Here is a 21,559-nt window from a genome sequence, read left to right as displayed (position 1 = left end):
TCAGCAAGGTCTCTTGTGTAACTGTATCAGTCAAAGCTGCAGATGATCATGCGTCTGCACTCCTGGATCCCAGGTTAATGAACAGTCTCCCCCTGTGGGTCAGGTCAGCAATTATTTAAATCACATCAGACTGTAATATAAGTGCTAAGTGTTTTTTTTTTCATAGCTACTTCACTCATTTTTTCATCCCTACATTTTATTTTTATGAACTCATTTGTCCTGTGTGTTTGCAAATAGCTTTAGAGCCAAGGATTTAAAGACCAGGATGAAATAGTTTTACTCAGCAGCACTCTTGTGTCTACTACAAATCTGTTTACTATTATTTTAGCCTTGTGTCTCATTTTGTTGCCATATCAGAAATAGTGCGCCCTGCTGTCTCACACCCAAGCACAATGAGCCATGCCCGCGTATGACTAGTTAAACTCAGAGTCATTGTTATTCTCCTCAGCTGGCAGCCAAGCCAACTCCCTGATTCTCCACTCACACAAATGCCACTGCTTATACTGGATGGACTTAGCCCTTCAAACCGCTACGCCTGCTTTTCAACCCACAGTGCGTCTGAAATGCAGTTCTGTCAGGCCTCACAACAATGAACAAAAACAGCCGTCGAAGTGATGGGTGGGCAGGAAAGGCCGTGCATGCCTGATATTCTTGTTGTGCTGGGGCCTCGCAGACAAAATACCCTTGGCCTGGAAAATACAGGTCACGCCGAGTCAGAGACACATTCTCCCAGCAGACCTCCATGCTGTGTATCCAATAAGAGGGAAAATAATTACAAACCAAGGTTATGCATAAATAATATATTCCTTTTGTTTGCTGAGACAAAAGTGCAAACCTGTTTATGAATGCAAGTGGAAATGTTAACACTGACATAACCAAGCACAGACAAGGAATATATAAAAATCCATTGTATTTACCTTACATACATTGTCTAAATGCGACTGCTGATACATGTCAAAGGTTCATATTCAAATCATTTTTGGGGAATTTTAGTTCATGTATCATATATGACCAATGTGTTCTTACATGAAAAGAGCATGATATGAGTTAGAGAACCTACAGCTATTGGTCACTGGTCAAAGAGACTTGGCTTTGGAAACGGTTCTTATCATACAATTATCACATTAATGACTAATTAGTGTGACAGACGTGGCAAAAGGTCTTATAATTAAAATCTACTTTGGGAAATCCTGAGGTTAAAAGACCTGACCTTCTAACTGTGACTCGGCTTTGGGAAAATCAGCAGAAGTTTTGTAACCGCTGCGCTATCAGAGCTTCCCCCTTGACCTTCTGCAGAACAATGTGTTTGCAACCACTCAGCCACTCAGCACCACGATTCAGGAAAAAAAGAGCATTTATTGCCAGGAAATTGCTGCAGAAAATAAAGGTTAAAGAAAACTTTTCTGAAACCTTTCATTCAGTGTCCACAGCGCTGCTGAGCTGTCAAGGAATTGTAGGAATTCAGCACAGTCCACCGGCCAGTACAGGCTGAGAGGGTTCATGTGTTTCTTCATCCGTCATGCAGCCATTTGAAATATGATCGTGGTATTTGTTCAGAGTGAAATCAATGCTGAGCCATTACAAATCCTCACAGACTGTGGTCTCATTCGGCCCTGAATAGAAATAATTACTGTATTCAAGGAACTTTGAAAAACCCAGCCATTGACTTATACTTTCTGTTATCTCAGTTCCTTCAGTCCTCAGTCCTCCATCTCACTTTCAATCATGCGAGATACAAATCATCTCCTCTCTCATTTCTCTCAACCTGCTGCTGCAGATGGGAAGCAGAGGGGGGAGGCTGTAATTTTGTCTCTGTAATAGAACCAAGGAAAGTTTTGCTGGGAATAATAAAAGTAGATACCAGCTGTTTAGCAAAAACTAAATACAACTGATGTATTATAACTTGCAACTTGTCTGCTTGGGCCTGTTATTGCAGCAGCTGTGAAACTGTGCAGGTGCCTGCATGTACTTGTGCTTTAACTAAAAAAAAACAGGACCAACTGTGTAGGAATTGCAAATTGACAGTTTTGAAGTTAGGACTACTGAAACATGTACCAAGCTTTTGGCTCTTGTACATTACATGATCCATTAAAAATGATAACAAAGGCAAATTTACCAACAAATGAATGAGTTCTGAAACAAAGAAGTCCTGATTTAAGACAGATTTAAGACTGGAGGCTCCTGATTTCCAACCATCAGTTTTGGCTGAAAGGACATAGTTCAGACTGTGGTGCATATTCGGTAGCTTATATTGCCAACTACAACATGTTTAGCAAATGGAACGTAATCTGATGAATCATTGGCCCGGACACACTGTATTACACTGCAGCCATAGGTCAGCTGAGTGAATCAGAAAGCGGGATAATACGGTGTGCTCCGTAGCTGCACTTGTAACTATTCACAAGCACCTCACATCCTCAAACAGCAGATAATAACATATAGTTGGCTTGACAGGCTTATCATGCCAGTTACAGAGTTTTATGAAGGGTCAGCTGAACCAAAACGAACTGCAGCACTTTTTCTAATGCTATACTGATTAATAGATCATACTGTACAATCATTCTTTAAATCTCAATCATAATCCATTAAAAAGAACAAATTATGAGTTAAGAGGTTGTGAAAAAATTGATTTAATTTTAACCATTAATGAGGCAGCTCATTACAGGCTAAAAATCTAAAAGAAAAAGAAAGTGATAACTGTATCGCAAATAAAAATGTGCTGTTTCTCAGTTTTCAAAGTATTGGGTTTATCTCCAGGTTAAAACTACATATTTTAACAGGTTTCAATTGCCTTCATGTGCAAGAAATACTGATCTTGTGAGAATAATAAAAATCTACTGCACTTCTTGGGAAATAGCCGTCCTGAGGCTATGAGGAGTCATTAAGTTAAGTTCTCAAGGAAGGAGAGAGACACTGGGACACGTCAGCAGAGGGGATATTAGGAAGGACGTTGTTTCAACCACCAAATGTCTCTGATAAAAGACAATTACCTCAAAATGTCACGATTCATCATCTCAACATGGACGATATCGCCTGAGCAAGTGCTCCCCATGATGTAATGAGTTCAACATCAGCTGCCCGTTGGTATGGGAGAGGATGAAGTGTTTATTTTTTCTGTGGGCAACACTGTCACTCAGTACTGTAAACGGAAAAAAAATAAACGTGAGGTTATGTGAGTTTAATTTAGAGGTAAAGCAATGCTGGTGGTGTTTTATGTGTGCTGCCATTAAAACGTTAATGTGAGAAAATAACCCAGTGTTCACGACTAGTGCACTAAACTAATTAACAAGGACATGAGGCGTACTTAGAGCAATAGTTTCACATGGTGGGATATTCACCATCTGTGTTTGAGGCTATACTGTAGCTAGCAGCCCATTAGCTTAGATTAGAACAAAGACTGTAAACAGGAAGAATACGCTCCACTGCTCAAAATGTACAGTCCCTCAAAACCCTTGGAACACCGTCATCCTCTCAGCAGGAGGCCACCGTCAAGTCTTTATCAGGTTAAATTAACCCAACCTCATGGTAAATGCTATTAAACTGGAGGCAGGATGGTATCTTGACTTAGTATAATGACTCAAAGCAGGTAGTCTGACCCAATCTAATAAAAGGAAATATGGCCACAGGTGCCTATAAGGCTGCATTCAAACCCACGCATGAAATAAAACAGCGCTCTCTTTGGTTTTAATGAGCCAGTCTGGAACAACCCAAGGAAATACTTGCAAGAACACACTGCAGATATACTAAATTGTAAAGTGTAATGGTGTATTGTTTATCTCTCAACAAAGGAGAAAACTGTTTGTTTTTTTTAATTCAACATATTCAACTGTGTAATAGCTACAAACTGAACTTGATGCAGGTCTGAATCTCTGCTGAAGCTCACTGATTAACACAAGAGATTTCATTTGTTGAGTCCAGGCAAATAATAAAATGATAAAGTGCCATATTACAGCTTTATGAGGGGGATATTGATCTTCTCATCTAACACTCAGAAAGATATGAGTAAGCATCTAATGTGCCAAACGATCTCTTGAAACGCCCAGTCAACTTGTAATAAAATACATTATAGCCTATGTTTTCCATTATATTATAATGATATAACGTATTAGAAACTGATATGACCAGTTTTCATTAAAAAAAAAAACATACAAATGACATCAAATGCATCTTAATGTTTTATATTTGACTGATTGAAACATGTTTATTTCATGACTACTGCACTTTACTGTTATCCAGACTGTTGCACTTTATACGGTAATGTACTGCTACATGCACTTTATTAAGACTGATTGCACTTTGTTATTAATTGCACTTGAGGCATGTCCGCACTTTACCAGACGTCTCTACTGAATGAACTGTTCCTTTGTTTTAAGAATGTGATTACCTGTTTTTATTTGTGTCTCTACTTCACCCAGGGAGCATCTGCTATAGGGACAACAGATGGAAATTAGCCAATGGCTACAATCTGGCATGTTTACATTATCGTATACAAGTGATGTCCATTAACTTGCACTGTCCCTTTCAAATAAAGATAAAATGAAAATTAAACATTGAACACATCCAGAAAAGAAGGTAAAGTTGAACAATGCTAAAGAGATGCACCCATACTACAATACACACACACACAACAACCACCTTGACAAATACTGTATTAATAGTTAGAAGAATATCTACACCATCTTGGGTCTCTGCCTCTGGTACAGTCAGTCTGTGCTCGTGGGGACACAGTGAGCTCGATAAGGTTACGACAACTGTGGGACACACAGTATCTGTGTGTGGATAAGAGGATGAGTGTGTGCTGTTGTTGTGAGCGTCTGACCTCGGGGAGGCCGTCCTGCCTGACGTGCAGTTCTCCACGGAGGCTGATTCACCATGCTGGGTGGTGTCAGGTTGCAGAGATTACTGAACCATGGGTGAAGTCCCCTGGTGCGACATCTATAAGTGCGCTCGCAAACACACAATTCCTTTATTTCTTATTCATTTATTTTTTACTTCTTTTTTTTGTTTTGGACTGTCTGTCTCATCCAGCTTCATCAATAAAACCATACACTTTAATACCCAGCAGTCTCAGTGACCACTCATAGTGGTCTCAGAATAAATTGAAAATGTATCCTAAGAGGGTCAAGTCCCAGTGGCAATCAGCCAGGCTTTTGGTCATGCTTGTTGAGGCTGGGAGCTGAGAACTCTCTTGAGTTTTGCAGAAGAACTAAACTGAACTTGACTTGTATACAGCTACAAGGAGATCGGTCTGCTGGGCAAGAGGAGCAGGTAACCACTATGCTGGATGTGTTCCTGTACTGAATCAACAGATCCTCTGCCTTGACACGGAACCAAATAAATACAGACAGTGAATACCAAGTCCCTGACACCCAGGCACAAACAAGACAGAGAGACTTGATCAGGGAGGTAAAGACGCACACACGGGCACAACCAGACAAATACAGTGTGTTGTATGTACAATGTACCACAGGCACCAATTTACAGATTGTGCTCCTAATGTAAAATGACACACCAACAGAATTAGCCCCACACAAAACACAAACTAATGAGTTTAGTTGCCTGAAAATCATGCCACACTTTATGCTCGTTGGCTGGCAGCCATGTATCAAAGTTATAACCCCGATGATCTCAGTCCTAGTTGATTGGGTGATACTCGCGTTTGGTACTGTAGCAGAAAGTGCAGTCTGATACTATAGCAAACACTCATTAAGCAGCTCCTGTAGCAGAAATACAGCAGAAGTGCTCCTACTGTCTGTTTACAGTGCAGCCAAACAAGCTCACACATGCACCAACAACCCTGCTTTCATGTCATGCTGCTACATCTAAAACTAAAATGACCTTGTTTTGTGGACGTATTTTTGATGCATTATGTTGCCATTGATGGTAACCATAGTGACAAATGCGCGACAATAAAGGTTACAATGTGGAGCAATAATTTGAAGTGCAGTTACATCATTAAATGATTCATTTTTTCTTCTATTCTTTTGTTCTATTTATTCATTAATAATTTCATTTTTTACTGTAGATATATTGCAACACAACCCTTCTGTAAATAACACAAACATACATATATACAGTATATAATTATCCAGTATGTATTATTTATCTCACTTTACTTAACTATGTTTGTACTTGTGCGTCTTCTCTGTTATATTATTGCTATATTATTATTGTTATGTTATTGCTCAGTTGTTGCTGCCCTCATTCTTTACGTCTTTTTATATACTTGTGTGTGTACAAGTGAGTGCATAAACTGGAGTCAAATTCCTTGTATGTCTGTGCATACTTGGCAAATAAATCTGATTCTGATTCTTGTTTCTATTTATATTTTATGCATAGTTTTGATTGTTTTATCTGTAAAAAATATATCAAGTTTTTGTCAGCTAGAATGTGCTGTACTGTACTGTATAGTGTTGCCTCTTCTCTCCGTGGAGCAAACCTCTTAAAAGAAACTTATATGTAGTAAAACAGAAACATGCACATGTAGTTGCAGTGCAGTGCATATCCCTCCAAACTGTAGCAACAACAGATGGAGGAGACAAGCTGAGGTTGGCTGACATTTAGGGAATGTTTAATAGAGAAGAAGCTCCTTGAATACATTCACCATGTTTCCTTCTCTTACACAACTTTCTACGTCACAGCAGAAAACACAGAAAACAATATTAACAATGGCTGCATTATGATTCAGAGAGCGAGCCAGGCTTTGTTTCCCTATCTGTCTCACTGTCACTGGCATACTGGGACAATAAATGGAACTGAGCCACGGTTAATGAAATTAGTTTCACCTGTGGTTTTCCTCTTATAAGATGGGTCAAGACGTGTGCTGCTGTAGCTGCACCAGGGTGATCTAAGGTTGTAGGTATCTGCTTTCACACTGTATGATGCACAAAAACCAGGGGTGAGTATTTTTTTTTTTTTTTTACAGATTCTGCAGTGTGGACTGTGAGTTGCAGTCACGACAGGCTGAGGGGCAATGGGGCTATGATAAAAAAAAAAACCCAAGAAAAATGTTGGTATTACATCAGGTTCTGGGTAGTTTACCATTACAAACCATGATGAAGAATGCAGAAGAAGAAACGTTTGTGTGCTGAGGCTACAGCTCCTTCCTGTGCCGATGGAAGTTATTTCACAGAAGTGCAGGCAATTTTCTCCTTATATGCAGAGGTGGACACTCGTGACTGAAATAGTTGCAGGCAGCTCTGGACGTGAAACGGCTGCAGGCTTTGTGTCATTTGTCTTGTTTGCTGTATATCACCACTGTGAAGTCATGTCATACCCAACCCAGCTCTCACTCAAACACATCAACAATGTTCAGCTGTTTGTTCTTCTCGCCTTTTAGACACTTTATAATTCTTAACCAGTAGCTCTAACCTTGACCACTCTCTCAAATTATCCCCCAAAAAATGTCCTGGCAAGGACTCACACACATAGACAAGAGTGAACAGCAGAAAGAGAGACATAGAGATGGGTCGTAGTCAGACTCATAAATCTTGGCTGAATTTACTCGAGGCTCATTCAATATGAATGATGAGTCCTGTTCATATTATATTTATATAAATGAGAAACTGGGACACAGTTTTCCACTATATTCTACAGGCACTTTACTGCACCCTACAGTACTTACTCACTTTTGCATGTTTTAATCAATTCAGCCTTGCCTTTAAAGGGATAGTTCAACATTTTGGTAAACTGGCCCATTGCCATAATCTCTATCGTCTTAGCAGTAGGTTTGTTACCTTGTTGCAAGCTATTTTTAGAACAGCGGAGCAGAGCCGTGAGCTGCTCAGAGCTACACTACGGAGGCTCATGGGATTTTTTGGTTTCCCTCATCAAACTCATCAAATACACAATCCAATAACTCCAAAACGCTCTGGTGGACAAGTTGTGACCTGCACATTCACTACGCTATTGTTGGATTGTTGAGTTGTTTTCGAGGTAAATTCATGCAAAACCGCTGATGCGCGTTGCCTTCAGGGACAGTTTTTCAGCAAGCAGTCTCTGCATTTGCCTCGAAAACAACTATGTCTGGTAACGTTCCGTTATTATCTCATAGCGTGGTGAATGTGCAGGTCACAATTTGTCCACAAGAGCTTTTTGGAGTTGTTGGATTGTGTATTTGATGAGTTTGATGAGGGAAACCAAGAAATCCCATCAGCCTCCGTAGCGTAGCTCTGAGCAGCTCGCGGCTCTGCTCCGCCGCTCTAAAAATAGCTTGCACCAAAAATTAAAGGTAACGAAACTACTCTTAAAACTATAGGGATTATGGCAATGGGCCAATTTGCCAACATGTTGAACTATCCCTTAGCTATGTCGAGCAACCTATTGATATATTTGAGCCTGAATTAAAGAAATCATCACATTGCATGATAGCAGATTGATAGGATCCAAGTCTTTTCTTGTTATGCCACACTAAGTTTTATCAGTATGTCACGGCTGTGCAGTACATGCAGTCAGTTACTTAAACAAAAACAACCTCAGACCCCCCTGAGACACGTCTGTATACACTGCAACATCCCTGTTCAACACAGCTGAAGCCCTGTGTGCCTCTAACAACTACTGCTGCTCTGTGGCTGCAGGTGGAAAAATCAATCTTAAATTCATCATGTTCACTTAAGAGCTGCATTCAAAAGCCACAGCTTGCTAAAGCAGGTGCAGGGGAGTAATACGACACTGGTAATGATGCGATTTTTTTTAAAGCAGCAATTTATTATCATTATCGGGCTATTGTCAAGCTTTTTCATTCCAGAGTTTGTCAGATTTAATGACTGGAAAAAATATTTCCAACTTCTTCATAGTTACAAGTATAAAGTGTGATTTCCTATATATATTTATAGCTGAACATCAGAAGAAGTCACCGATGGATGAATGAAGAAATTGCTACAAGCCTGAAAGTGCCATTATCATCATCATCATCATCATCATCTTTCACCCCTCTTCTCCTTACCTGCTCAGCTGCCTCCGGGTCCAGGTGGGTGTCCAGCAGGGGGACGGTGAACTGTATCTTCCTGGGGCTTCCAGTTTCCATGGTGGCACTGTCTGTCAGAGAGGAGGTCAGGATGAAGAGGAGGAGGAGGAGAAGGAGGGGATGATCCGAAGAAGGAGAATCCGAAGAGAAGAAGAGTGAAGAGCTGAGTTAATGTTCCTGAAACAAAAATATAAGTAGGATCCAGCTGCTAAATGAGCAGATTGTTTTATGCTATACCTCTCTGACTATTTCCTGCTCTCTGCCTAAATCTTTTGACACACTTTTCCCAGATAACCCTGCTTTTTGGCACTCTGTTTCTATTTAACCCTGTTTTTTTTTCTGCCTGCACCTGCTGGTCTCTATTGTGGCTTCACTCTCCTTCTTCTCTGTCTCTCCCGGCTCATAGCGCGGAGGCAAGGGCATTCTGGGCTAGGAACACCTCTCCTTTGCTCTCATTCGCTGAGCCTGACTCCCTTTCACACAAAGTCCCACCCACTCTTCACATTTCTTTCCGTCTGTATTGGATGTCTGAGATCAGGGCTGTTCTGCAGCATTGCCTGCACAGATGGGAGAGAGAGGATAACAAAGACATGTTCTCTCTCTCTCTCTCTCTATCTTGGATGGGTAGGAAAGATGCATCATCTGGCTTCTGCTTGAAGAGAAAGTATTTTTAATATCACCGTCCTACACATGCTTCAATATAAAAAGAGTCTCATGGATGAGTCATATACAGAGTAACTCTCTCTCACGCCGAAGTTATATCTAAATATTCTGACAAAATTCAATACAATGGCACAACTAATCTCTCTACATATGTTAGAATATATTTAGATGAATTAACACTCCCACAATCAGCTCTCTACTATGTCTCTCTCTCCATGAAACAAAAATTAGAGAGAAAAACTTCGCCTGAAATTTAAGACAGAGTTGTGAAATCCTAATCTTGGCTTTGTTCGTATCTGACACAGCTTGTGCTTACTACCGCCTGGCCAGCACAATCTTTATTGATCGTCTCTAGCTTGAGTGTCCCCTACACACACACACACACACACACACACACACACACACACACACCTACTGGGACCTGATACCTGACACCAGCCAAGACGTATTCAGTGGGTGTTTTGTGCCAGATTAGCAATAGCCTACTTTTTTTCTTTTTTGAGGGGGTCAGTGGTGGTGATGGGGTGGGGGTTGTTCTTCATAGCATTCTCATAAATATTACAGTTTCTTGGACATACATATCACTACCAGTAAATACTTTATCAATTCACTGATAATATTATGACAGCAGTTTTAATGTGGATGGTGAATTAAAAAAGAAAGAAAAAAAAAAGATTCATCATTTTTTTGTCTGTCCTTCAACAGCAGGATTTGCCCAATAAAAACAAATTTTGCTGACTGAGTGATGTAATGTTGGTGTTTCCCTATTGGCCATTGCTATTTCAAAATGTAATGGTGCAAAATGTTTGTTTACATCATCAGGAGACATTTGCAGTTGGTGATGTCATCTTAGCGCCTTCATCAATACATTTACCAGATCCCATGACTTTAGTGAGAAATCTAAATCGTGTTTTCGGATTAATCTTAAAGGTATAATATGTAGGAATGGGCTTTATGCACAGCTCAACTACTTCCTGAAATAAGCCAGCTCCTTTATTTCCTGTTTTACATTATTGGACAAACTGATTAATCCAGGTGTGTCTGACCATTGTTGTGAGGTCAGACACACAGCCCATTCCCCCCATCTAGCTGTGCGGTTGCACATCGGAACGTATTCTATTCTATGCATTCACGTGAAATCGGGCAGACGTCAGACAGACAACAGACACTGCATGTAACAGGATAAACAAGCGTCTATGTAAACAAGTGGTCCGCCAGCACGAGGGAAAACAATACAGGTGTGACTATATGTTGTCATGGTGATGTCGTATTGTTTACCTGACCCACGTTTTACCATCTTTCTCTCGTCCAGTAAAATGACATCCGGTTGGTTTGCCGGCGGCCGTCTGCCTGACTGCACCTGAATGCAACATCAGTGCCTCCGTCTTTTCTCACACTACACAGTGGTGATAGTTTTAACAGGCGCTACCTGGAAAACTTTCTCCCCGAGCCGACAGCTCCGCTGAGTTTCCGTGGTTACGTATGGTCACGCTGCCACTGAACGGAAAAAATGGCGATGCAACATGGCAGCATCGGTTCGGTGCGTCGCCCACTTATGTATTTGTAACGACTTGTAACAACTCATTCTAAGGTACGAGAAAACTTTCATTTGTAAGCGGGTGTGATTCGACTTCAGTGAAATACGTATTAATGAAAGCAATATTTGATTTGTGCTAATAAAAATCCAAATAAGTTACATACTGGGACTTCAACTACTTTCGACAGACACGAATCACATAGACATGAATGAGACAATAACTTCCACTCTTGAGAGATAATTTCACCAATATATATACCCTAAGCACATCTGTTGTTTTTATCAAGTGTGCATGGTGATTTTGTCAAACAACGGACAGCTGAGATAAAATAAGATATAACTGTCTGCCAACAGAGACCGGAAAACTAAAAAGAAAAGGTATTTGGCTGTACTGAAATACGTGAAGTTCTCGAGTAGGAGACAGTCGAACAGAAACTGGCCGATGGCAAAATGCAAATTCTGTATGATGCACCGACTTCATGAATATGGTAAGTAGCATCAACTTTTCCATCAGGCTTTAGCAATTCTCTGTTGAAATAAGCTGTTTATCAATGTGTCTTCAATTTCACACACTGGGACCGTACACAGTCCAGCGACATATTGGGTTTTGCCCCTGTCTTGTTTGTTCCACGCATCCTTTGTCAATTGTCAAAAGCTGAGATCTACTATACTTCAACCACCACACCCTCCTCATTCAAAGATTTAGGTGAGGTATGTTCTGCTCAGCTCAGATGAGGGATTGGGATACATAGCCTGGTTAACTCACTTCTTGGTAACTCTACACCCCCAGATTTTAAGAAAGGGACAGGAAATAGGAAAGAGTAATGTAGAGGGTGGATGCAGTAAGTGTCCCCAACACAGACTTGAACCAGGGACGAATCGACCATAAGCCACACACCCCCTGACGAGCCACAGACCTACATTTGCAGCTTTTACAGTAAACTGACAAGCAGTCTTTATTTTGCCTCGACCTCAACATTTAATAGCCCCCGCATGGGTTGGAAAGATTTAGAGGAAGCTGAATCAAGACACAGTAAAGCATCTAACCTCAGGAAACCCTCCTCTAAATAAATGAAAACAGCATCAGAATCCTTTTTTACCCCGTGATTGTGTTGCCCTGCTAGAGCTGCACACAAATCCTCCACACAAAACACACATTTTCTTTTTCTTGTAGCAGAGAATGAAAGACTGGAGTGATGACAGAAAGCAGCCACTGTCAGCTTTTCCTAAATGATGTCTTTTGTCATCAAAGCAGAGAAGTGTCTTAATAAGAGGCAACACGCTCTGTGTAATTGTGTTTGAGTGTGTGCTTGTGTGTGTGTTTGAGAGGGAGCCAGAGCTGACATCAGCTGCCTGCATATTCTCCTATACAGTAAATGCAAAGAAAGCACTTGCCAAACTGTACATTCATTTTATCTCTAAAGACCAGCACAGTGTCTGTGTCTCTGACTGAGGGAGCTTCAAAGAGAAAAACCCACAGCTATGCACATAGTCTTCTGGTAAAAAAAAAAAAAAAAAGGCCTGTTGATGACTAATTAAATGGTAGAGTCTTATTATTTTATGTTTTGACAGGTCCATGCGATTAGTTTTGATTATTATCTCACATGACGTAGTGAGATTTTTGGATAGGATTGCACAAACTGTGATCTGTCTTTTTCTGCATCATTATGTTGTATTATGTTATATGCAAGTCATAAAGAGAAAACAATAAAAAGCCACAACTACTGCTGGTAATAATCAAAGCAATCCACCAACACTGCTTCAGTCCCTTCTGCCTTCATCTGTCCAGCCAATTAGCTCTCACAATAGATGGGTGTGTTGAATACATGTCCTCCAACCTAAATGGTCATAAAGGTTTTTTCCCCTGACCCCCTGACACAATTCAGCTCTTGGATTAGAGTTTGTTGTCATGGATACAATAATATACATTACACATGGGCAAGATGAGGGTCAGGATCAGTTTCTCCAGTGTTTTCAGTCATCGCTGTAAACCATAATAAAAAAAAAAGCAAGAGTTTTGTTGTTTAACTCACCCACTGCAGGTCCATCAGTTGTGTCAAACTGTGGTCTCCTTTTTAAATCCACTGACCTCCTGCAAAATCAATTGAATGGAAAAGAGCACACATCTGATTATCTATTGATACTAATGAGCCTGCAAATAGACTTTCTTATTGAACCAATATGTGTATTCTTTTTTCTTTTTTTTTGTATTTCTGTTGTCGTTCTATTTTCTTCATGTGTTTTGTAGGCTATTAGTGCCACCATACAAAAACTAGCATGTCTTTTGGAGCTTGTAAGTTTTGCTAAGAGCAGCTGCTGTAAACTTACTGTACTGGTGCTGTGAGAGATTCAGACATCATTACATTGACTGGGATGGTTGTAGAGTCTGAAGTGTAACGAGCTAAAGGAATGAGGTTGTGTTGTTAAAGCTAGGCCTACCAGTAACGTGCTGCCAAGGCAAACTTGGTGAGTAGCTAGCGCCTGCCCGGGCCTGTACTACGAAGCAGGATTTGAGCTTAGTGAGGCAACTTCAGGGTTAACCCTGGGTTTTCCGTACTATGAAGTTTGTTCACTTCTTACCGGGATACATCTCCGCGGCAATTTATGCAGAACGGCTAACCTGGTCGGGAGCAGGTAATGTTCCAGATTGAGATCACCAGGTAGAAAAGCTCCGCCTCCTGACCAATCACTGTCTTGGAAAATGACATCACCGTAGTGGGACAGTGAGCGCACAACACAGCTCGATCAGCTGACAGAGGTTTGTCAGTCCCTCAGATGAAAACTTACAATAAAACTTATGACACTATGACACTAGTTATGAAACTTATAGATAGGCATAAAACGCATCTCTCTTAGAAATGTTCATCTAAAAACTAAAAATACGGGGGTCTGATCCTCTCACGATCAGCGCTCCCAGTTTTTTTGTTTTTGTTTTTTTTACATTAGTGTATGTGCAATATTCACACACCTAACTCTCTGCATCAAATACACACCACAAGATTAAATGTGAGCAACAGGCCAGTTTAGAGGAATATAATGTGATTCCTATAGAGCCATCAGCCATCCCATAATGATTGAGCAGTGATTTTATTTAATTTTAATCCCATCATTGTCACAGTCAGTAATTCTCTGTAGCACTTTCTGCTCTTTGCTGTAGCGACTGTGTTTCTTTCATCTCTTCATGTTGCTGCAGAATTATTGTCTGCTTCTCGTTAGTGAAACACTCGCTAACTCCGCCCGTTTCATGTGAACGCGCTCTGGGAAACCCTGGGTTGACTTACCGAGTTGATAACCACCGTCGTGTGACCGCTTAGCGCGATCGCGATTGTCCAGTTAAGTGAAGCCGTATAACTGAAAGATACCCTGAGTATGTTGAACCTGCTTCGTAGTGGTAAAGCTTAAATAACTCACCGCCTGTTCGTGGCAGCAGGGTACCGTGTCTGCTAGTTTAACCTATGGTTTAACCAGAGAAGGACTTTGGTTTCACTTCCAGCTGTTGTTCCACCTGAAACAATGCAGCATGAGCAACATAATAACCACCTAAGAAGAAAAAACAAGAAGAGGAAGAAGACAAGACAAGCAACTACACTGATTTATCTCAGGATTTACCGTATCATGGATCTATGGGATTTATTATCCATGTTAAAGCAGATATCAGTGGCACGGCCGTTTCGGCTAATGCTGTGTTCAAGGCAGGCTTTTGAAACCGTAAGTTACAGCTTCAAGTCACAACTACGACTTGGTAGCGTTCCAGGTAACCCGTAGCTCGTGTTTTTACCGTCCTGTTGTCTGTGAAAGTTCCCTATAACGGCCACTCGTAACTTCCGACCCGTGAACTCGTACCAGATCGAACTGGTATGACTTCACAGGAAGGAAAAACACAAAGTACGAGTTTCCTTGAACGCACCATGAGTTAGCAGCCCCCGCCCTTGTCAGGCATCAATTGGTCCTCGTGCTACGTCACCACATTCACGCGCATCCCTTGGCTGCACACACAGCCCTTCATGCCGTTCTCTCCCCTCATTGGATAACACTTGTATCCCACAAGGAAAATTTTCTCCTCGGGTTACAGCAGAGCAGAGTGACGGAGAGACTTGTGTTTAGGCTGAAATACTTCATGTAAGTGATTGCTGACGGAAAATAGGACTATTTAGGACTTATATTAACAAAAACATTCCACTGATATCTGCTTTAAGTCTGTAAGTTTGAGACTAAGTTTACATTGCTGTGAGACGATAATAACGCGCAAACAGATTTCGCGGCCATGATGTCTAATCTTTTTTTTGTCAAATGTAATTTTTATGTCTTTGTAGACTTAACATGATTGATATGAGGCTTAGGCCTTATAAAGACTCACTCACCAGAGTCACATAGCCTTATGGACCGCAGTCCTTTTTATCGCTTTACAAACATTATCCAAAATTCCAAGAATTGATTCCAGCTCCTGATGTTGCACAGAGAGGGGATTTCTGCCTCAAAACAACTTTATGTCATTCACCAGAGTTATATTTAGAAGATCAGGAGCAGGAATCAATTTTTGGCAGGTGTAAAACTCCAAATTATGTGTTGCATTGGCGCTTTACTAATTTTTCAAGTGGTAAAAAGTAGCCTACTGGTTAAGGAAAATCTTCTAAATAAAACTCTGGTGAGTGACATAAAGTCATTTTGGGTCAGAAAAACCCTTTCACTGCAACACCAGGAGCTGGAACCAATTTTGCATTGCCCTTACTTATTTTTCAAGGGGTAAAAAGTATTGGTTAAGGTTAAATCTTTAAAATAACTCTGGTTAATGACATAACAACCCTAAACTCAAAATCTTACTACTGTAGATGAATTAGACACACTATCCTGTATGGTATTTTAGTGCTCCCTCTATTTTAAAGGCTGTCAATAATTTTATGGGAAAATAACATGGTGAGGGTCTTACAGCACAGGAAAGACAGGTTGCCTAATCAGGAGAAAGGGAAGGCTACAAATTTATGGAAAAAGAAATACTCTTACTGTCATGAAAAAGTATGTTTCAGACTGGTCCTGATGTTTAGTAAACTCCTGTGGGGTGGTGGGGTTGGGATTTGTCTGTACATCTCTGCTCAGTGCCAAAGCCTGCAAAATGTACAAATAGCCTAGCTCCTTTTAGACTGAGGTGAAATTTAAAAAACAGGGGAGTAACCTATATTGACCCAATAGTTTCAACATAATCACATGCTGAGTGCACAATGAAGAATCTGTGCTTTCTTTCGTGCACTTTATGAGATAACACAATCCCTTACTTTGTGCATCCAATCATGCAGAGGAGCAACCCTCTGCAGTCTGCCCTTGACATTGCTATTGCATTTTTTTTAAACCATATCATTCACTCACTGTAGCCATTAAAGCCTGTTGTGTGCGACAAATTGTGCTGCGTCATGTCCATGGCCGCCCGGTAACGTCTGAGACCTCCCTCTCCACTTTTGACATGGCTGCTTTCCAAGAAGATGACCATGAGGGAAAGTGGAGAGAAGGGCGGCTGATGAACGAACAGCAAGCCTTAGATAGAGAAGGACAGGTTATTCACCAGAAGGGTAAGTGCAGTATGTAAAGTTAATGTATACAGTATGGTGACAGCAACAATACGGTATCAGCATATCTCTTTCTTCGTCTTATCTCCTCCCGTCTGTCTCTTTTATAATGGCTGCACCCACAGACGTTTTTGCCCGAGCCCCCCTGCAGACTCATGAAATTCAGATGAGTCCAGTCTTTTCTTTAACTTGGCTGTGCAGATCAGAGGCTTCAGCTGCGTGCAGCAGCACCCACACCCAGATCATTCTCGTTGTGTGTGTTTTTTTGTCTCAACATGCTTTTTGTTAGCTCAGTTTCTGATCAGACATCATTATTGCTTTAGGCCTAATGTACACTTTGAAATCTTGGAGGGACATCCCTTTTTCAATTGTTTTTAACAGTAATCTTCACAACAACCTGTGAGGATGTTGTGGTGTTCTTAGTGTGTTTGTGTGTTGCTTCACATCAGTGAGTTTTCTGGATGATTGCTGCGCAGTTAGATTTGGCCGGGCTTGTCTAAAATGTCCTGCAAGACGACATAGCTTCGTGATGACAGGTTTTTTTGTGATGGAGGGTTGGCTCATCTTGATTTTTCCAATTGTTTTTCTAGCGCAAACCCTTTTTTGAAACACTTTGATTTTGAGGAAATGTTTGTTTTGGTCAGCGTTTCAGCCACACAGGCAGATATTCCTCTTTCTTTAAATGTTTGTCACATTTAAATAATACAGCATCTAAATTACTTAAACTGAGACCCTAATTTATTGTGGCACTTAACATCTTTGTGGTTTTCTATTATTATCTAATATTGAAAATATCTGGAACTTAATATACATCACCTTTTGTAGTATGATTTTCTGATTTCCTTTGAAATGAGGTTTGCAGTTTTGGGATCACAGCAACATTCGGCCTGTTCAGTGTTACATTTAAGTGTGTTTCCAGTAAAGACACTGAGTGAGGCTTACCTGCAAAAGAGCCAGAAAAGAAGGCCGAAATTGGGTGACATTAAACCAAACGGACATGTTGGTTAGCAGTGACTACAGTAAAAACAGCAAGAGGTCACCACCAGGCTCCAATCAACACTAGTTATTCTTCATTTTGTCTTCTTGGCCCAAAGAGAAATTGGAGGTCGGGATAATAAAAGGCTCCTAAGAGGGATTGACGCACTGCCCTTCCCAGTAATTGGCTGCGGAAACCGTGAAAGTGTAGAGTAATTGCATGTTTCTGTGTTTTAATTAGCACTGAAGCTTATTGCATGCTGCTTCCCCAGGTGGCCTGTAAATCCACCGCCACCGCAACCACCACGCAAGAACACCAAACAGCTAGAAGATAGTCGGCCTCTTTACATTAAATAGATGATAGCAGGATAAAAACCATTTCCATCCAGGCTCCATGTAATTGAATCCTCCACACTATTGTGTGTAGAGACACAAGTAAAGTAACATATTTACCGGTGCTATATTTCAACACACAAGATATCAAATTTCAGATGTGCATGTTTGTGTGTCCTTTACTTAATTTGCACTGCTCTGACGTGAGGGAGCTGTCACAGACAAATTTAATGTAGTGGAAAAATGACCGGGGTAATTATGTGCTTGTGTGTGGTCCAGCAGATGTTCCTCACTGCATGCTGGTGCTGTACAAATTGTTTGCAATTAGTGTTAAGATTATAAAACAATTTCCCATCAGAGTGTTTTCATGTTTATACTGTATGTATCCAACAAGTGAAACTGTCCAGCAACCGACTGCAAATGAAGGACAAGACAAAACACTGAGTCAAGATCAGAAAATATTTAGATGTTTACCACCTCAAAAATCTCCTGATATCTAAGATTATTTTGATATTACTCGAATTTCTGAAAGCAATGACTAAATTATACTATAGGTTGATTAGTTAAAATATTCTCTGGTTAGAGCGTTCTCAGACTTAACTGTCAAACTGATGATGAAAATAATTATTAGTCACAGCACTTATGTATTTTAACACACAACTGGGGGAATTAAAATGGAAATTAAATGGAAAATAAATCGGAATAACAGGAGATAGACGCGGTGACAGCTGGGGGTTTTTAAAAGGTGAATATAATATGTCACATATTTTTATATATTATTGGGGGGGAGGCAGATGGATATTACCCCCAATATCAGTGGGCATGTCCCCCCCAAAGAATGCATGGTTACGCCCATGGTTCTGACCTCTGCGCATTATTCAATGAGCACACATATGCGTAAATTTAGCTCCAAGTTCAAAGCTCTTTTATTTGACTAGAGAACAAAATAATAACAGAAAATGCAGCAATCAATTTACAGCAAAAAATATGTTTTGGTTCTTATTAATAACATTCAAGTCAGGGCAGATGCAGCCTGCTCAGAAGACTAGATAGACACCAGTTAACATGCTTTTTGGTTTTCAGAAAACGATATAATGAAGTGCCTGTCATCTTTTAACTAAATGCCAAATTTCAAGTCAGGCCTATATGGGCTGGGATGATGTTGAAAAGAGCAGGAGAGTTTTTAATATAATTCATGTTTATGCATTCAAATTTACTCTCTCCACATTCACCCGCCGCTTGGCCCTGAACCAGGACAGTGATGTGTGTGAATCTGCCAGCCAGACTATTTCTTGCCAAATCTCTGAGGCACGGCCATACTCCAGATCTGACCGGGGGCTCCCTCCCAGTTACGGGAATGCATCTGATCCTCTGACTCTACCTGCCCTCTGGAGCCACGTCCGAATCTGTAAAGGAGGAGAAACAGGAGCACGAAGTGATGTAAGAGACATTTTTATTTCACAGACCTACTGTATAAAAAGAAAATACTGCATTTGATGGGGGAAAAACTGCACAGTCACAAGCTGCAAATACAAAAGATACCTAATATGTTCTTGTTCTGTTAAATATTGAATGTATTTAACTCATCAGAGCAGGGATATAATATGACATAGGAAGTAGGTCAAAGGTAAAAGAACATTACAGGCAACAGTTTAAAACATTTAAACCCTTGAGACCAAACTTTCAGGTTAAAAAATAAGATCTAATCTTTGCCACAAGAGAGGCAGATGGCTCCAGAAACTCAAAACTAATAGACATGTCAAGCACATAATGTTCAAAAACCGAGCATATGGTATGCAGTGACATTTTATAATTTAGATATGATGCAAATTAGTGAATGTCCTTTTTATTATTATTCCATCTGCAAGCACAGCAGCAACAATTAGATGTTGATTAGTCAAACAGAAAAATGTTCTGCAGACTAACTATTTTGATATTTGATTAGTCATTTATTAGTCACCAAGGCTAAATACCAAAAAGTCTCTAGCTGCAGCTTTTAAATTCCACATTATGCAGCTTTTTCTTCTTTTCCATTACAGCTAACAGATTTTTTTTTTAATATATATTTTTGCCTTTTCACCTGTTCTTTGGACAGAGCCGGACAGAAATTTCTTTGAAATGATCAAGACACAGTACTCTATTGTGCTGGTACTGTCGTCTTATGTTCTGATATCCTGCATGTTTTCTCCACATGTGTGTTGATGTGTGTGATCGATACAGGCTCGGTCATGTCACTGACCTCTGTGGCTGATGGAGGACAGAGTTCCTGGTTTCTCTCTGAGATCCGAGCAGCAGAGCCCTCAGCACTGAGGTCAGCAGGCGATCATCAATGCTGTTATCTGTGTTTTCGCTCTCCTGCAGCACACACACACATACACACACACAGAAATACAAAGCTTAGTATCAAAAATCTTCCTTTTGCTTTTGAATAGAAAGCCCACAAACACATGTTGGGAACATCAAGCGCAATAACCGATCCGGTTTTGTGTTGCAACACACACCCCAGGGGTTGCATCTCTAGAAACTCTGTCCTGCTGTGACGAGGAACCTTGAAATGTAAATAGAAGTCTACAGATGCAAGAATGTGTCTCATAATATTTTTGTGCTTTATCAGCGCGCAAAATAAAACCCCAGACATATCTGTCACACAAACAGAAAACCTTACATTGTCACTGATGATGTGATTCCTCGTGCTTTATCAAACTAGCTTTCCTGCTCTGACTGCCTGTTGGTCACAGAATACATCAGTGTATTTCACACACGAGGAGGAATGCTATCAGACATCTAGGTTGGCTGTGTGATTCAGCTTCTCTCACTTTATAAGACAGCTGAAATCCCATTTACATACTGTGTGACACAGTATGTAAATGAATGTGTGACTGTGACAGATTCTCCTAAAAAACGTTGGCATGACTTCAGGTTGTGCACAGAGATTTTTGACTCTGTCTAAAGTGGCACAGCTGACAGTCCATATTTAAATCCTCCCTACAGACAGTGTTTTTTGTCACATAAACGTGTGTCTGAGATACGCCCCAGAATTTGACTTTTATTTTCAGATGCCAATATTATTTTAGTAAATTGACTCACACATGCATAAATGGTGACAGTCTAATATGTATTTTGTGCCCCTGACTACAGACAAGTCAGTGATCAGAGGTACCACAATAAAAAAACTAAATTTTGAGATACAAGTTTGTGAGTGTTTTTTTTTTTTCTCTCACCAGCCCCAGCAGGCGGTCAGCCATGTTTTCCTCTGAGCTGCCTGGCAGGACGTCGTTTTTGTCCAGACCACTTTGGATGAGAAGAGCCTGGCTGATGCCAGCCATCGCCACAAGCAGAGCCAGAAGAGTCACCACCGCAGCTGTGTCCATGGTCTCAGTCTGGAGGGTGGGGGGGTCAGATGAAAGCTGATGATGAAGGCAGAAGAAGAAGAAGACGAAGATTTTCGGTTTTCACCTGTTGACTTCAAAGGCTCCTGGTCAGAGTTTTAAAGCGTCCTCCTCGTGTGGTGTCCTGGCTAACGTCAGT

At 40.6% G+C, this 21,559-nt stretch overlaps 2 protein-coding genes across 4 annotated transcripts in view; both read right to left on the bottom strand.

Moving 5' to 3' along the window:
• The window catches only part of LOC146988001 (protein phosphatase 1 regulatory subunit 1A-like), a 42,989-nt gene extending 29,751 nt beyond the window's left edge, over positions 1-13,238 (bottom strand). Inside the window, exons 1-2 of one of the 3 annotated variants that reach the window (XM_085777568.1) lie at positions 13,199-13,238; positions 8,945-9,036 (exon numbers count right to left, since the gene is read on the bottom strand). In XM_085777568.1, the coding sequence (XP_085633694.1) occupies positions 8,945-9,025 (81 nt within the window). In that variant the 5' untranslated portion in view covers positions 9,026-9,036; positions 13,199-13,238. Of the gene's footprint in view, positions 1-8,944; positions 9,037-9,202; positions 9,656-13,198 lie in introns of those variants that run through there. The other 2 variants (XM_085777569.1, XM_085777570.1) reach the window with 2 other exon arrangements.
• A 5,701-nt stretch (positions 13,239-18,939) lies between these two features.
• Positions 18,940-21,559, bottom strand: npffl (neuropeptide FF-amide peptide precursor like). The gene is made up of 3 exons (XM_085778097.1): positions 21,253-21,559; positions 20,271-20,386; positions 18,940-19,437 (listed from the first exon to the last, which is right to left on the bottom strand). Exons 1-3 carry the CDS (start codon positions 21,400-21,402, stop codon positions 19,317-19,319), a joined length of 387 nt encoding a protein of 128 aa, XP_085634223.1. The 5' UTR covers positions 21,403-21,559; the 3' UTR covers positions 18,940-19,316.

The sequence above is a fragment of the Trachurus japonicus genome, chromosome 5, assembly GCF_045865225.1.
Source record: "Trachurus japonicus isolate A0001 chromosome 5, Traja_1.0".
Lineage (NCBI taxonomy): Eukaryota > Metazoa > Chordata > Actinopteri > Carangiformes > Carangidae > Trachurus > Trachurus japonicus.
The sequence above is the reverse complement of the archived record's forward strand: the minus strand, read 5'-3'. Positions and strand labels throughout refer to the sequence as shown.